The following is an 18,728-nucleotide window of genomic DNA, read 5'->3' as shown; positions in this document are numbered from 1 at the left end:
CTTGTTTTTTTTTTGCTAAAAGCACGTGTTCGCCAATCTTGAACCACGTGACTGCGGAGAGGACTCCAGCGCAGGTTTCCTTACTCCAGTCAAAAAAAAAGAAAGATTTATATCGTATTGTGGTAAAAAATAAAATAATGCATGGTTAGGTTAAACTACATAGATCACAGATTTTATTCGTGTTTTGTGTATTTTAGTGCCAATCACCCAAACTTAATCACTTCGACAATTACTTTTATGCCTTACAAAATTTTCATGAAGAATCGGTTGCAGAACCAGATGTGAAAATACCAGCTGTAATGGGACACAGCATTTTTGGTAGGTGGTGATGTTCATATTGTTGACCATGTATGTAGCCCACCATGTCGACAAGCTTTGAGTATTCTAATGAACCCTATGATACAGTTGAGAGGGACGCCTCTGTGTTTTTCAAAGCTTAAGACGTCACTATTTAACAATGTTTCTCCAACAAATACAGCTCCAAACTAAGCCACTACACGATCAACCGTAGCTGAACAACACCCAGTACAGAAAGCCCTAAATGTTGAATGAATTAGGGTTATGAACGAGTTGTTTGAGTGAATGATTCAGTGATTTACTCATAAAGACAGGTAGGCCTACTTATTTTGAAGAATTACTTTGCATCCACTAAATAAGCAGGCCTATGTTCTATATAGTATAGCCTATATGTAATGTAACGTACTACATCCGCAATGTTGTCATTATCATGCGAGTACAAATCCTCTTCCGTGGCCGATAGTAAAGTGTCCATCGAGTAGTAGGTCATCCGGGTACATCTTTTATGAGTATACTGTGAGTTCTGACATCTTTTGTCACATAGCCTACCGTTTTTTTGCCTTCTAAATGAAGTATGCGATTTCAAATGCAGCCATGCAGTCACTTAAATATAGTTATTGAATCAGTCAGTGTTTTTGAACAAATGGGTTGAGTTATCGATTCAATGACTCACTCATAAAGACAGTCCCTAGTCTGTCAACCTGTTATATTTACAGACATTCTAAACAAGGTTTTTATAGTACAGAGCTCTTAAAGTGCATCACATGTTTTTTATTTTATTTAGTTTTTTTTTTTTACAATAAATACTTAAACAGGCTGTGAGTGTATTTTGAAGTATTAGCCATAAAAAAGTGAAACGTTAAGTTGTCCTTTGCATGGTATCTTTTATTTCCCTGGTCGAGTACTGCTGTAAAAACATGTTTCTAAATCTGGTCAGCATGATAGCAGGTACAGTACATTATCTGCAATATATTCTCTTCTCTTGACCTTTAACCTGTTTGTTTCGGATCAGGAAGTTCCACCCTGATCTGCTATTGTTCTGTCACAGTTGTTGTATTACTACAATTATTATATAGGCAAATTTCAATATCTTCTAAAAGCACAGAGCCTGCATATATTGACGTGCATGAGTGTCAACTAAACCAGGCCATAATGCAGTACTGTGTAGCCATGTACACCCATCATCCTGTTTATCCATGATCCCTAGCATGTTATTTAAGGTAAGGGACAGCCTATGAAGCTGTATGTTGGCGCTGAAGCCAGAAATCATGTGCTTTTAGCATAGCACAGTACAACACACCACCCTGCCTCTTCCTGCACTGATAACAGGGTGAGGGACGATAGAATTGACCGATGGTGGTGGGTCATAATGGATGTCAGTTCCTTGACTCTTCTCGGCGACCCCCTCATCTCGGTCCCCCCAACAGCTTTTGTTTCAGGAAACATATTCTTTAAAGCATCTAGTCAGCATTTTCCTACTAAATCTAAGTGCCTCTACCTTATTTACAAGCCCGTGTTATGTAAACGTGCTCTGTAACGTCTGACATGATTGATTGAACACCATCACCCCCGAAGATCAGCTGACTATTCTAGGCAGTTTTGGAATCGAGGGCTTTGCGAATGACGCAGCATCTAATTTAGCTGAGGCCAAGTAAAGCATGAGCTCAATGGTACTTTACTATTATAAGGCCAGGTGTAGTCACGATTCGTCTGTAACGGGAAGACGAGGGCTGGAGTAACTCTGGCAGGAAAGATCTCATTTTCTGTGCTGTGGCTGCTCAGGAAACTCAGGCATTCACTGTTCTATATACTCCCATCCTGAAGTGGGGGAGTGAGGTCGCTTAAGAGGCTACGGGGTGGGGGGATGCAGAAATACTAATAACAATTACACCGTTACCATTTTGAAACAGTCGTGTTTATTTTTATTGTCATCTCCTCCCTTTAATGTTTAATGGCAGCTATTTTCTCTATTTCCCTTGGCGGAATGTCAGTATCACTGATTGTGCTCTTGAAAGCATTTACACTTGTGATTAAGCCTTTCCCCACATTTGCTGTTATTTGTGGTGTCTGGGACGTGTCATTGAACCATAGATCTTTCTGCCAGAAGAACATAAAAGAAAACCTTCTGCATGATCTTGGATCTTTGATTTATTCTACTATGTTGCATAAATATATTACTTGAACACAAAATTATCTTACTTTATAATGGCTTTTGTATATTAGTCGGAGATAATGAAAATGGGTCATTTAAAAATGTAACTGAAACCTGAAAATAAAGTTTTTGAAAAGTTTCAAACAAAAATATATTATGAAGGAAATGAATATATAAAAAAAATCTATTTTCCTAAAACATTTTGCATAATTGAACACAACATAATATCTTACTTTACAGCTATTTTTGTATCTCAGAGAGGCTGAGACCACATTGAAAACTGGTCAATTAAAAATGTAATTTGAATGAATATAAAATGAATATAAAAAATTACGTTTAAATTGATCAAACATGTTGCACAACTAAATCACCTGAACACAAAATAATATCTAGCATTATTATAGTCATTTTTGTCCATTGGTGTAAAAACATCTGTCTAATTTAAAACAGCAATATTATGAAGGAAAATTAATATAAAAAATTATGTTTAAATCTGAAGGATTGAGAGATTTCCAAACAGCATTAACCTTTACATGTTTTATCTGTGTGTGTGAATTAATGGTCTGAGATGCCAAAGGTCTGAATGCACATCGCAGGTCAGCGGAAATCATTTTGATATTTTGTTGCTCTTTATTTTTCTTCCTCTCGCTAGCATTGCCATATTGACTCAAGATATTTGTATTGTCTTCTAATTTTGAGCCATTGTTCTGAGGTGGTTTAAAATTACGATGCTGATAAAATATGGGTGTTAACAGCCCAGAAGTCTTCTCGGCACGGGGTGCATGTGTCAGCCAGTGTCTTCTGCTTCAGGAGAAAAACAAAGAGAGAGAAATGAATGACTCATAGAAATGTTGCGAATGACTATGTTATCTCTCATACATTAATACCAATGAACCTCACCTGCAAGTAAATACAAGCCGATGGACTGAGAGTAAATGGTTAGTTTTAAGCACTTTGCTACAGTATGGAGACTGGGCTAGTTGGCACACAGTTGGCACACAGTTGGCACAAGGGTTTGTGTTTCAAATGTGTTTTTTGTTGAAAACCCCCTCTTAGAATAATTTGATTTTTTTAAATGAATAAAAATAATTTATGCAAGGGTCTAGGTAGGTTTTAACAAAAAGGTTAAACTGTGTTCTCAGGAGGACAACAGTATTTTTCATAAATATGAAGCCTGGGCAAGTTGTCTCATGTATGTTATGTTATTATATATATATATATATGTATCAACATACAATGCCAATGTAAGTAAAAACACATTTGTGTAACTGGACTTTTGAAACACAATCCCTTGTGCCAACTGTGACAACTATAGCCCCAGTCTCTTTTTTTCTTTCTTTATTTATAAAGTGACCATGTACAATTTTTAACATAAATGTTTCCATTTCATGCATTGTACCGGATTTAGCCAAAGGCATATTTTCATCCGTAGTCCCCAGGCAGGTCAACACTAACATAAAATTACACAGACTACCTATGTATGATACCTATGTGTTAACATACAATAAAAAAAACATACATACACACACATACTATCAGGGTTATTAAAAATAAATAAATAAATAAAATGGCAACAATGTTCACAGAGTTGGTTCGATTTAAAAAAAGACCAAGAGCTTTACACCCTTTTATATCCTCTGGTAGGGCATTCCACTGATTAGTAGCTTTCACTGCGAAAGACGAACCAGACAATTACTCATGGATGATAATCTGGTAGATCTCACAGAGTTTTCAGAGCGAAAATGAACAAAGTCACATAATACAGAAGGAGCCAAGCCATTTAAGATTTTATAAACTATACACAAACTTGAGAAAAGTCTAAAATTGTCAAAGTTCAAAAAATTTGGTTTCTCTATGATCCTACAATAATGAAAATGGTTTGGTTTTTTCTCAAAAAATGTTAACGTCTGTATATATGGATTTTAAGGGTTTAGTCATAGTTTCACCAGCTTGACCCCAACATGTCAGACAATGATACATGTGAGAAAGGATTGTAGTATGCATAAAAGTCTTAGCTACATCAACAGAGAGACATTGTCTAATTTGTCTTAAATTTGCCAAGTTATATTTAATATTCCTCACTATTTTCTTTACGTTTTTTAAAACTGAGATTTGAGTCCAATATTATGCCAAGATAATTGAACTCATGAACTATTTCTATCTTTTCATCATTAATAAACATATCAACATCAGGAGATTTAACATTTGTTTTTGAGAAAAAAATTCCTTTTGTTTTAATAATGTTCAAGCTAAGACATGATTTTTCCAGCCATTGTGTAATCCTTTCTGTAGCAGCTTTTAACTTCTTAGCTGCTTACTCTGCTGTTCCCGCATGTGTAAAAATAACAGTATAATCAGCATACATTTGTACTTGTGTCCCTTCACACTGCTGCGGGAGATCATTAATATACAGACTAAATAATAAGGGACCTAACACTGATCCTTGGGGTACACCCATTGTATAATGTAAATTGCAGGACTTAACCCCATAATTTTTACAAATTGTTCTCTACCCATGCTAAAGCTTCAGATGAAAACTAAAATGTAGACAGTTTAGAAAGGAGAACTGCATGATTAACTGTATCAAAGGCTTTACGTAAATCTAAAAATATAGCACCAACAAATCCTCCTTTGTCAACTTTAAATTGTATTTGCTCTATTAAATGTAAAGTAGCTGTTTCAGTAGAATGATTTACTCTGAAACCAAACTGCATACAATGTAAGCCAGACTTAACTGTGTTAAGATGGGATGTCAGTTGTTCAAAAACAATCTTCTCTCAATCTTTGAGAATACTGGCAGTATGCTTATGGGTCTGTAGTGTAATTACTAGCTTCATAATGATCTACAGATTTAAAAATAGGAGTAACAATGGCTTGTTTCCACGCAGTAGGAAAAACACTATGACAAGTTAATTAAATGAGTGATGACAGGGGTTAAAATATCTTTGTGAGTTTTAACAAACATATCCAATTGATGAGCATCTCTACATTTAGATTTTTTCAACAAGCTAATAACTTTATTGACTTGCATTTCATTTGACTTGGTTAGGCTAAAACCTAAATCTATGTACCGAAGTGCTTAAAACTACCCATTTATATATTCTGTAAAATAAGCAACTGACATATGTAATAGCAAACGCTATTGGGGCATGTTGTCACAAAAGATCAACGTGTTGCCAAGACTGTACGTTTGTAGAAATTGATTTTAATAATAAACCGACCCTGAGAAATATTTATATGTATTTATTTATATAGTCCCAGTCTTCCCTGTTTCCCAGTTCAAGGAGAGACAAGTAGCCAATGCTGTTAAATACACAGCACAGGAAAGTAAAACTTTGCACTCATTGCAATTCACTGCAATGACTTCACAACTGCATGACTGGAAACGCGCGCAAGGAGGCGTGTGCGCTACTGTCCCGGAGCGCGCGCAGGAAGGGAGGGCGATTTGTCCGGTCACAAATACTCAATGGTCCGAACGCAACGCTTAAAAGCGGGAGCAAACACATGTTGGTCCAGAGTCAGAGCCCTCATACAGTAAAGGGATGAAATTATGCTTGAGCGCGACTATGAGGCAGGACAAACAGAGACACGCGCTGTGAACATTATTGCAGAACACGCTGCTTCGCGCGGAGCTGTCCAAGGTGGGGTAGGATGATGGGATGAAGCACCTGTTGCTATGCCAATATCTACAAACGAGAACGAGGATGCGATCAATCCATCTCAGCTTGGAATACTGAAAATTGGCTATATAAATTTGACCTGCATGTGTAAGCTCATTGAGAGCTATTTTATGCAAATTATATGGAAAGTTCTTCAGTGTTAAACAATCACCATGTCTGGATGTCGGATGCATTGATGTTAAGGTCTAAATAATCAGTTTAATCTGGAAGCCATTAAACTTTGGTCAATGATTCACGAGCCTAATCCCCACGAGTGCCCATTTTAATTCAACACCGTGATATGGACATGGAAAAAGTCAGTTGTGTTAACGAAATGCCACGAGGTGCTGGGAGAGACGCTCGCGCTGCAGGGTTCGCGGCTCGCTGATCTCCTGGCACACTTCACGCGCGTCAATGACGTTGACTCCTTGGTTAAGGCTGGCAAGGCTCGGCCTGCTGACTGCGTGTCTTTATTCATGGCTGGCGGTTGACGGATGCGGGCCGGGTCCCAGTTACGGCAGTCGCCCTAGGCAACGCAAGTTAACTCCAATGTCTTACAAGCAGTACGTGCCCGGTGTCTCTGAGAACAACCTGGGAGCGAGCGGAAGAGCGGAGGGCAGGATAACGAGGGATTCGGAAGGCTTCAATAAGCTCGTGTGCAACTACAACCCTGACATTGTCTTCAAAGACGAGGAACATACCAAAGCCGATCGTTTAATGACCAAGGTAAAGGAAACCCGTCTGTAACGGTTAATATAATCAACCGCGTCATATTTTTTGCAGACTGGTCACTGTACGATGCTTTTTGTGTCTCTCATTAACAAGTGTAAACAATGACTAAACATTCTTTTTTTAGACTTTCTTCATGGCTTTTTATGTGATAGGCCTATATATTTGTGTGTAGGCTATATTAAAACAGTAACGTTAGATCTATACATAACCTATTAAAATATCTTTTGAAAAAAAAAAGAAAAAAAATTATAGGCTATTTTAATATTTTTCACAATAGGCTGTGTTAGAATACCCTTTGAATTTTTAAAGCATTTTTACTCGATATTTATTAAAATTATTATTTACGAATATGTCATTATGACATCATAGTTGTCACTTTATCTTACATTAGGTAGCCTACTCAATAAGGAAAGTTTTAAGTCAATACTTCTTACTGTGGTTTTGTACAGTAAACAGTTTATTATAGAAAAATATATATATATATATATATATCGGCATTAAATTGTCTTTCGTATTTAAACAGAAGCGTAGGATACCAGCACGCCAGGCGCGGATTTATGGGTGGGCCTGGGTGGGCACGTGCCCACCCAGATTGACCGGTGGCCCGCCCAATCAGATTAATAAAAACAATTTTAATTTTTTATTTTAATAATAATAATAATAATAATAATGAATTAATAAATAATGTCATTGTAATAGTTTCCTGAGGACATTTATGTACAATAGCTACGAAAAATAGCTACAAAAGAAAAATATTATGTCGGCATATCATGTGTCAGTCCAGTGATGCTATCACGCAACACCGCTCTCTGTGCGCGCACTGACTTAACGTTGTGATAGTCTACATGCGAGTCGCATAACAGACAGATGAACTTCAGGTTTAAAGCAGCCGGGAGGGCTGACTGACATGAGTACAAGGTAGTTAAATTCACTACCTAAGTACTGATCTGCTATAGTTGACATATTTATCAGGCGTGTTACATAGTCGTAATTTGCGGGTGGGGCGAGGGACATGTCCCCACCACTTTTTTAAACATCTCGCGGCACTAATGTACCAATTCTACAAATACATTAAACATCTCCAGTTAACCAGCAGAGCATTCATTTCGTTCGTTTGTTAAATAAGAGACGATCTAGCGCTGAACTGTGTTTTTTAAATCAAGTGATGAAAGTGCTCGTTGCCGCTGCGATCAGTGGCGCTGATACAGTGTTCTCTCGTGTGGCTCGTGCTTCAATCCGGACGCGCGCTTCAATCCGTTGCGGATACTCTATTCGTTCTGGTGAAATCACACATCATAATGCACACATGTCCCTCCTTGATATACAACCACTGATGAACATAATCAGTTTTGATGAGAAAAAAAACTAAACTGGTGCGGATTAGATCCCACAACCTCTGACACTGCTGGCGAAAGTTCTACCACTGGACCATTTAGGTGTACGTTGTTTGAATAGGCGAATCTATGTATTTTAGTCACACAAAAATTGTCAGCACTGACAAAATATATAAGGCTACATCTCATTAAACGACAAATTAAACACCATGTAGCCTACTATTTAAATCGATTGCTGGACATCGTAATGTTATTGTACAATGTACATATATCTAATTTAGCAAAGTTACGCCACTGGGCGTGTATATAAGCTTAAAAATCCGAGGCCCCCCCGTATATTCACCAGGCCCACCTATTAATGACATTCTGTATCCGCCACTGCAGCACGCCATCCACAAATCCACAAATTGTCTTTTGTAGAATCATAATCTTGAGGACAAGGCTATAATGGCTAAATGAACTGTAAAACTGTCAACTTTGTTACTGTCAACCCTGTTAAAGGCATAGCTGTATCCTAACATGTTGCATTTTTAAAATGTATACAATTAAAAAGCACAATTCAATTTATTAATACCTAAAGGCATTCTTTGTCTCATATAATGTTTAAAATCTAATTTAAAATCAAAATGGAGAATTAAGGCACAGATTTCGTGGAATGACCCAGATGCATGTCTGGTGGCCCATTCAACTCTCTCAGCCATCCATGACATACTTCATGCACAGTTAAACAGTACTTGAAAATACAGGGGTTTTGAGATTCCTGTAATTCAGATGTGTTTCATTGTCATAGTTTTCTAGTTGCAAATTGATGCAAATAACTATTAGGATAATACACAGTGACAGAAGGTGATTTTTTCAGAACAGGCCCTGCTAAATTAATTACCTTAAATTAAATAAATAATTATTTTAATGTTTAGATTTGTGCAGCTGAAACTCTGGGACCAAGAGGAGAGATTTTGACTGATGTTGATAGCATGTTTACCCATTTTCCCATGTTCCCTAGGCAATGTAAAAAAACAAACAAAAAAACATGACAATAGGACTGTCTGGACTGCCACTGCACCATTTAATCTTTAACCAAGTTCTTCATTAGAGCCATAAAATGATCACTACACCTCTACTTCCTTATAGCCTGGGAGTGTGTGTGCGTGTGTTCTCTTGTATAAACATGAAGGTAGGTAAGGCAGATAACATTGTGAAGAACACAGACCACACTAAATATTATTTTTAAACCTTAAATACATACAAGTCACAATATGAGACATTCAAAGCTTGTTTCTTTAAGGCAATATGATGAAAATGTCAGTTAAATAAGTTGTCCTAATTAGGCATGTCCTAATCTGTAATGGTATCATAGGTCGTTTGGAGATATTACTGATAAGTTTGATATCACTGATAATAAGTTTGACTAGATTGGCATCTAGTGAGTACTCTTATGAAAGTGCTTTGCGTTGGTGTATGTGTACGTATGCATGTGCCCTCTTGTTGCCCAACTCTGAAAGCTATCCTTTGTGCATCTTTTCAAGCCTCTGCGGGGTCGCCTGTGCAGAATTCTCGCCTGTTGAAGTAATGGCACCATTGGAAAAGCCTCTATTGTAGTTTCCACAATGAATCGCCTCTGTCCAACAGCATTGCGAGAAAAATCTCCCTGGTTTGTTGTCTTCCCCTCTTGATTTCTCACTCTTGCTGTCACATTCCCAAGAACACGTCTAAACATTCCATCCATCTGCCCTCTCGCTCGGACTGGTTCTTGCTTTCTTCTCGCTTGCCTTGGCTTTTCAACCCTGTTTTGCTCTCTCACCTTTTCCCATACCCTCTCAATCACGACCCTATAGATCACATTATATTATTTTCACAGACAAATAATGCTACCTTCTCACAGATTCCTCATCACGTGAGGTGTAGAGAGACACAACATTTTGAAAATTTGTGGAGGAAGTCTAAATGCTTTAGTACAAAGTCTCAAGGTTAACACTGGGGTCGTTCAAAAGACTGTGTGAAAATGTTCCCATCGTGTGAAGAGAAAAAAAAGGGAATTGACCTTGACTTCTCTCTGTGACCATGCTGAAGTGTCCGAAGAATGCTGGAAATGAGTTAAAGTAGCTTTGTTCTTGTTAGATGTTAAGGGGGTGGAAATGGCCTTTTGCAGAGCTGAGTATGCTGGACAAAAAAGTCACTGATGTCTACCAGCACCAATTTTTGCCAAAGGATTGTGAAAATAGTTAAATGTCATGGTATTTGCATATGCTTTCAAAATTAGCACACTTTTGGTTTGAAACATTAGTAAGAAGGGAGACATTCTGGAATGATTAAAGTGAAAATTCACCCAAAAATGAATATTATTCCTTATGCCGTTCTAAACTTGCATGACTTTCTTTTTCCGTGGAACACAAAAGAAGATATTTTGATAAATGTTGAAGAAAGAATGAATGTTATACAGGTTTAGAACGACATAGGGATGAGTAAATGGTGACAGACTTTTAAACTAAGAAAACTATCCCTTTAAATTGAATGTTTTGTCCTTCTGTTTGTGTCACCTGTATGATGGTTTCATTACTTTTTCCACTGCATAGCGCTGTAAGGACTGCCTCAATAAACTGGCAATAGCAGTAATGAACCAATGGTTTGGGGTCCGACTGCGAGTGACCGAGGCCTGGGATGAGGACGGCCATCACCCTGATGGTTCTTTACATTATGAGGGCCGTGCTGTCGACATCACCACCTCAGACCGAGACACAGAAAAATATGGACTACTTGCCCAGTTGGCAGTTGAGGCTGGATTTGACTGGGTGCACTATGAATCCAGGTATCACATACACTGCTCAGTCAAAGCCGGTAAGCTGCTAAATCTTTCCTTTTCAATGTTATTCCTCATTCAGATCATGTAACTCTTAAAGGAAAATTTCCCCCCAAAATTGAAATGCTGTCCTTATTTACTCACCCTCGAAACTGTATGAGGAACAAAAAAGAAGATATTTTAAAAAATGTCCATACAATGAAAGTCATTGGGGTCCAGTGTTGATTTGGACCCCATTGACTTACAGTGTATGGACAAATGATAGTGAGTAAATGATAACAGCATTTAGATTTTTGGGTGAACTATCCATTTAACTTAGTTCCACCTCTATATTTTTTTTCCCAGATCACTCTGTAGCCGTGGAGAAAGGTGGCTGCTTTTCAGGATTGGGACTTGTGACAATGGCCGATGGTGTTCAAAAGCCTATTTCGAGTTTGTGGCCTGGGGAACAGGTGCTTTCCTTGTCTGGGTCAGGTGAAATTGTTCTCAGTCGGGTACTTCTCTTTCTACATCTGAATAGAGAGAGCAGAGCCACTTTCTTTATTTTTGGCACCGAAAATGGTAAACAAATGGCACTAACTCCCAATCACCTCATCTTTGCGGCTCACAATCTCGAACTGCACCACCATGAGTATGAAGCTATATTTGCCAAAGAAGTTAGGATTGGGGACTATATACTTACTACTGGAGACAATAGAGGAATTCAGCCATCTAAAGTGGTCTCGATTTCACTGGAGGAGAGGATGGGGGTTTATGCTCCTTTGACAGAACATGGGAACTTATTTGTGGATGGCGTGCTGGTATCCAGCTACGCTTCTGTTGAAGATCACAGACTCGCACACTGGGCGTTTTGGCCTGTCCGTGTCCTGTTTGGCTTTTTCCAGACAGAAATGGAAGAAAACTTACAAAGAGTGGGGGTTAAAAGTAGTGCCATGATCCCTAATATCTGTTCCACAAATCAGACCTTCCTTACAAATGTGATGCACAACAGTTCTTCCAGCACATGCAGCAAATTCCAAGATGCCAAAGTGGAAATGGAAAATGAACACAGTTTTTTGCCGCAAAAGGAGGTTTACTGGTATGCAAGGCTTTTGCACACATTAGGACGGATATTTCTTGACCCTAGGAAGTTTTACTGATGGTCAAGACACAGAATATGCAAACATAATATAAAACTGATTTTTGAATTGACCAAAAAAAGAAAATGCATTAGGCACTATAACTGGTATAATTACTCACCACATAACATCCAGTTACAATTACTTTATTAATTGAGAATATGTAAATGTGTTGCCGTTATACATATATACTGTATGTGAAATATTCAGTGTAACTTAAAAAAAATCATATTTTTCAGATAATACTTGCCATATTGAATAATCACCATATGGACAATAATGGGATTTGAAATGTAAACTTGTATTTTTATGTTTGTTTTACAAGAAAATATTTCAAAGAGTAATAAATATTTATTTTTATACATCTGGATTCATAATATATATTTCATGTAGTTCAAATTATGGCTTGAGGCCCTTTGTTATACCAAACAGACACTGAAACAATCTTTTTTTTAAACTTATTGTAGTTTATAGTATTTATAGACATTATTCACTCAAAACACAGTTTTATTCTCACTAGAGTTGTACTGAGTACAATATCATGTCAGTTCCCAATTTGTTGAAAAATCTGCATATTACATTACATCCTGTAGTTAGTCATTTAGAAGTTCTAAACAGAAATGAGTTGCCAACCAAATCTTGTGTTAACACTGTTTAACCATGTCTGACTAATTGAGGTCAATTTCCAGTGTCTGAAATGATGGTGCTAAACAGGAATTAACAGTGCATCACGCCCCCTTGTGGACACCAAAGAATACACCACTGCATCTTCTGATGTGCTTAGTATGATTTACAAATGATCTGTTCTGAAAAACAGCTTCCTGAAATTAATAAAATTAATGAAGTAATAAATTATTGTTTGTGATATTTTTAAGTTGTTCTCTGTTACTTTTCGTGTTTTAAAAAAAATGTGTGCATCAGCATTAATGCCACAAATGACTGGGGAAGCTTATTTTGTTTAATTTTAATAAATGCAATACAAATAATAACAAAAATCACATTGGGTGTGTAATGTGCATATAGGCAATAATTTTTTTTTAAACTGAAACAAAATGTACAATTATAGTGCACTATGCTAATCCATTACAGCCTGACAATGTAAAAGATTTAGCATTAATGCTAAAATTAAGCTTTTGAGACTGTTGGTTTTTAGAAAGTGCATGTTTTTTCCTCTATTTATTTTTCTCAGCTGTGAAGGTATAGAAGAGGATTATCTTGCACATGGAGGGGGCAGATGGACACACACCCCCACTGGAGAGGAGCTGTACTAAACTCCATCTGGATCAGGCCAATGGCAAACTCTGTAATGTAGACCCACCCAACCATTACCTTTGGTGAACCAATCAGATTTTAAAGATAAGCTTATTCAGGCTTCATCCAAACCTTTCCTGTTCAAATTAATCCCAGTGAAAGCTGGGAAGAAGTTATTAATCTTGTCAATGGGTTAGTTTGATCAGACAATTTTTTTAATATGCCATGTTATGTTCTGTAGAGATCAATATACCAGTTTGTGTTTTTAAAGACACTGTGCACAGAATATGCCTGTACTGTGCAACCGAATCTTGCAATATCAAAATTTCTGACTTAAATGTGACCTAATACAGATTGAGTCATACATTAGAAAGAACATGACTGCATTGTAGTAGATGTTGGTAGTGCATTTCATAAATAGACATCGTTTCATTCTTCTCCAGTATGCAAATGAAACATACTGTTTGGGTGTGTTGAGGGATGTATTTACTGCCTGTGATCCCAACTGCCACATTGATGGCTTGTCAGCTCAAAGAACAACACATCTAAACCTGCCTGGTTTCTTCACAAGATAAATAATAGTTTATTCAACAATCCTCTGTAGATTGAAATAAGATTATATTTAATTAGAAATAGCCTTGTATTACAGGCATACATAATAGAGACATTTTATTTCAAATTGTGCAGCTTATGCATTTGCACGGGATCAATAAAGTCAGTCTCTTTATAAATCTATAGTCTAAGAATAGACATAGTTAACCTTTGATCGGGCAATATTTTGTGGTCTCATTCACTCATTTTAAATGTTTTGGTTACAATTGATTTTCATTGAGCTAATAGTGTGCTGATTTTGAAAGCAAAGATGAACTGACATTTATTATGACCAAATGTATCTGTACTGAGAGTGCTGCCTATGAGCATTGTGGCCAGATAATAAATGGGCCACTTAAAATGGCTACCTTTTTAAGGCAATGAATAAACAGAATAAATCATTTAATTATTTAATTGTGTACTTGTAGGCTATAGACAGCAGAGGTGGACAGTAACACAGTACATTTACTTGAGTACTGTACTGAAGTACACTTTTTGAGTATCTGTACTTTACTTGAGTATAATTTTTTCTGGAAACTTTTTACTTTAACTTACGACAAATATCGTACTTTTTACTCCACTACATTTCTGTCAAGGTCCTTGAGTAGAAAGTGGTAACGTCAGTCAGGGGATGATTTTGGTTGCAGGGATTGCATTTTGGTTGGAAAATAAAGGCGGCTGACGTCAGAACCCGACGTCGGTTTGACGTCAACATCCAACGTCGGATTGACATTGGATTTTGGTTGGAAATTAAAGTTAGCCTGGAAATCCAGACCTAAATCTAAAAGATTAATGGTCTGGCGTCGACTAATGAAAATCGGCAAGCTCGAAGGGCGGCACCATGCATTTGAAAATCTCACTGTACGCAATTGGATAACACTACGACCAATCACAAGAAGTTATCGCTTAGCTACCAGCGGAGCTAACTGGTAGATTAGACTCTTACCGTATCCGGTTGGCAAAACAGCAAAAACGGCCTTCTTGCAAAAGAACGATTCGAGCGCCGTCTTCTGTTCCTCTTTTAGAGAAAAAGTCTAAATCTTTCAACGGCCAAAGCCGTTTCAAACAAATGGTATTCATCCATAGCCATCTTGCAATGTTTACTAATGACTTCGATGTCGCAGCGCTGTCGTCATCTGGCTTCTGGCCCGCCTATATCAGATAACCCGATGTGATTGGTTCAGCTCAGATAGAGGGGCATATGTAATGAGCATCATTACTCGACGCCAGAGTAACTCGCTGAGCAAATTCAACTTGTGCTCTCGCGAGAACTCTGGATTACCAGGGTAAATGAAAGTCGGGTTGACGTCAGAACCCGACTGATGTTGGTTTCTGACGTCAACCCGATTTTCATTTTCAGCCACAATACAACGTCTGTCCAACGTTGGATTCTGACATAAACCTGATTTTCATTTTCAACGTTGGGTTTGGTCTTCTAAATGCGAATTTTGTAATTGTTTTGGAGCACACTAGCTTATAGATAGTATGGCTAACACATTCATGCTAAAAGCAAAACTTTTAAGGGTACTATTTGAGGGAACAGCCATTTGTGGACGTTATTGGGTGCACTTATTCAATCTCACATTCAATCCCACTACTGGAACTGTGTTCTAGAAATAAATTTGATATTGATATGAGGGTAGGTAGGTAGGCAAGCATGGATTCAGATGCATAAGGTACTGTAACATACAACAATAAAAAAAACAATGCATTGACATTTAGCCTACTTTTTACTTTTGATACTTAAGTAGCCTACTTTTAAAAACAAGTACTTATGTACTTTTATTTAAGTAAAATTTGTATTGTAACGGAGTAATATTTGACCAGTAAGTATACTTTCACTCAAGTATCCACCTCTGATAGACAGACAGAGAGACAGACATACATACAGATAGATAGATAGATATATGTGTATTCTAATAATACAATTATTAATAATAAAAACAAACAAACAAAAACAACAGTTATTAGTTATAGTCCATTACAGCATCGCATCTCTCCAACACTACAAGAGACAGGTAAAACGGGAGAAACACTCTAACTAACTTAACCATGACCCAGAGTAGTGCACCCCTGTTTGTCCTCTCAAAAGTAGGGGTCGCCGTTGAACTGAGCATAGGTGCAAAACATGGTTTAATCTGCAGCCTGCACTCGCACAGACAGAAAGCTGGTGCCGTATCCTTCAAACTGTTACATGAAGCAAGTTTATCAAACAAGCTTGCTAGATTTCTCCAGATTGAAGATCTGGGTGTGGGGGTTAGCCAAAGCTACTCAGTCTGGATGAAAGCAGCAAACATGAGAGTCCAGCATGAACTCATTTGATTCACTGGTATTGGCCAACCAAAATCTTAATATCAGGTAGTTTTGCAAACGTTTGCTCGTCCGACAGCACTTCCCCCATCAACAACAAACTAGTAAACCCTGCCTAGCCAAAGCTAGCTTAATGAAATGAAACGGACCCCAGCGATTATTATCCGGAGGATTGTTCCGATCATGTACGAGGACGTTAGCAGCGCATTGTAGGTGAGTGTTAAAAGAAGTATTTAATTTTTAAATGAATATATATACTTGCTGATTAATCACCCTAGCAATACTCGGGCCCCCCTTCTACGTCCATTTAGCGAAGTGAGTGGGAATCTGTCGGCCAAAATGAATGTGCTGCTAGCTTCATACGTAACTTACCATTGCGTTTCCTAAACTCAAGGTTAAAAACACCAGCGTTAGGAATGTTATGTTATTGTGCAGGCCGTTTAGGTTCTTTTACGATAGTTCGTTGTGGTTTTTAGTTTAGCCTGGTGCATGAGTGTTCATGTCCTTGGTAAATGGGTAAGCCATATTTTTAGCCAGCACCAGTCCATGAACGTTCCGTCATTAAGACCTTATGAACACGGAAACCACTAAAGCTTAAGAGTTAATATTGTCAGTATTACAATATTGTTTCTTGCTGTCAGATATACATTATCATGTTATCAATCATGTTATCAATCTAAGTCAATAAAACTGCTCTATTTGTTTTGTTTTGTTTTGCTGGAAAGAGCAACAGCATTTTGGAGTATGAAAGTGTCTGGCTAGCAAGAGTTAGCAGATGTGAAACTGGGGGATTTGTTTTATTTATTTATTTATTTATTTAGGCAAAAGTGGGGTTGATAATAAAATCTGATCGAAATGGGTGATTATTCTAATATATTTCGTTTTATAGCAGTGGTTGTAGTTGTATATACCACATAGAGACGCTACTTGCAGCCTGTTAGCATGCACTGCTTTACAGGCAATACGTTTGGTTCCTTTTTAATATTTTCCTCGGCATAATACAATTGAAAATTCTATAACAGAGGCAAATAGTTTAAAATGGATTTTGTTAAGGACTGTGCTGTCTGTAGCATGTGTGAATGTGGTCGTCAGTTAGCGTGTTAGGACTTAAAACTGCTTGGGAAACATGTCAACAAATTAGTGTGAAAGGATTTAGCTTGCCAGTTTATTCCGAGTTAAAGGGTCAGGGATTGTCAAAGTGGCGTTGTAACGTTAGCCTATATATTTTAGGCATCGGGTGTTTTCAAATAATTGTATTCAGCTAAACGATAATAAATAATGACAATAAAACACAAGTGTGATTGGCACCAATGTCCCATATTTTTGTAATTAGCTACGCAGTTGAAAGTTAAAATGGGGAAGCAGTGCGTACAGGATTACACAGTTCCTTATGCGAACATCTTAGTGAAACAATTTGATCAAACTGAGGAAAGAAATTAGGGTATAAACGTTTAAAGATTTTTATTTATTTATAGAAAAACACGGTCACAGTAAGAGCAAGCTTAGATTGAGTTTCCTGAATAATCAGCAGATCAGGATTTAAACCAGATCAACACAATTCGAAATGTATGCATTCCTGCAAAAGTCATATTACTTTTTACCTTTCTATAAGTTAATTTAAGGATTAATATGATCTGTAATTCCAATTTGCTTTTATTATATGCAAACATTCACATAATTAGGTCATGCTTAGCCTAGAAAGTGTCTTGTCCAAAGAATTTTGTGTTACTATTTTAGGCTTTAGATTAGGATGTCCACCAATCACTTTAAAAGTCTTTAAAAGTCTAACTGGTAATTTTGTGTTAGGGTTAGTGTACCATCTGTACAGTGAAGTTTCTTTAAATATTCATTCAAAGCCAGTAAACATGTCACTACAATATAAGTGATAAAATGAAACATTAAATAATAAAAATCACTTTAATGTATTACCTATTATTGTTTTCTAAATAAAATGTTAAACTGTTACAGTCTGCTGATTTCATCTCTTGCAAAACACACACACACACACGTGGACACATACATATATATATATATATATATATATTTTTTTTTTTTTTTTTAAATGAGAGGAAACAGGCATATAAGTCAAGAGATGTGCGTGCAAGAGTCCTGACAAGGACAGGACATTGTATTTCAGTTTGAGTTTTGTTTTTTCCCCTTTTTTTTTCTTTTATACATGAAATATTGGGCACATTATGGAACCTTGAAACTGAATTGCATTTTCGTTTGAACTAGCAACATGAAGTGACATCAGGCATAGATAGATAGATAGATAGATAGATAGATAGATAGATAGATAGATACAACAGGAACGGCAAGAACATGAGTGTAAGAAGAGAAAGACGTAATTACATAAATGTTTCTTCAAATACGCTGCAAATCGAGTGATTTTTGTCAGTATGATCATATTTGAGTTTATAAACGTGGACTCTATAACAGGCGGAACAAAATAACGTTGCCCATGTTTTAGCCCGACCTCGTTTTGTG

At 37.1% G+C, this 18,728-nt stretch overlaps 2 protein-coding genes across 2 annotated transcripts in view; both read left to right on the top strand.

Moving 5' to 3' along the window:
- Positions 1–5,913: 5,913 nt before the first annotated feature.
- On the top strand, positions 5,914–12,941 carry dhh (desert hedgehog signaling molecule). The gene is made up of 3 exons (XM_082144914.1): positions 5,914–6,834; positions 10,748–11,009; positions 11,317–12,941. The coding sequence occupies exons 1-3, from the start codon at positions 6,523–6,525 to the stop codon at positions 12,108–12,110; spliced, it is 1,368 nt and encodes a 455-aa protein (XP_082001040.1). The 5' UTR covers positions 5,914–6,522; the 3' UTR covers positions 12,111–12,941.
- A 2,891-nt stretch (positions 12,942–15,832) lies between these two features.
- Positions 15,833–18,728, top strand: part of kmt2d (lysine (K)-specific methyltransferase 2D) — a 37,934-nt gene continuing 35,038 nt past the window's right edge. The window contains exon 1 of the mRNA XM_082144945.1: positions 15,833–16,454. The gene's annotated coding sequence lies outside the window, so the exon portion shown is untranslated. The remainder of the gene's footprint in view (positions 16,455–18,728) is intronic.

Source organism: Leuciscus leuciscus (assembly GCF_965113295.1).
Source record: "Leuciscus leuciscus genome assembly, chromosome: 18".
Classification (NCBI taxonomy): domain Eukaryota; kingdom Metazoa; phylum Chordata; class Actinopteri; order Cypriniformes; family Leuciscidae; genus Leuciscus; species Leuciscus leuciscus.
Note: the sequence above shows the minus strand (reverse complement) of the source record. Positions and strands in the feature narration are given on the sequence as shown.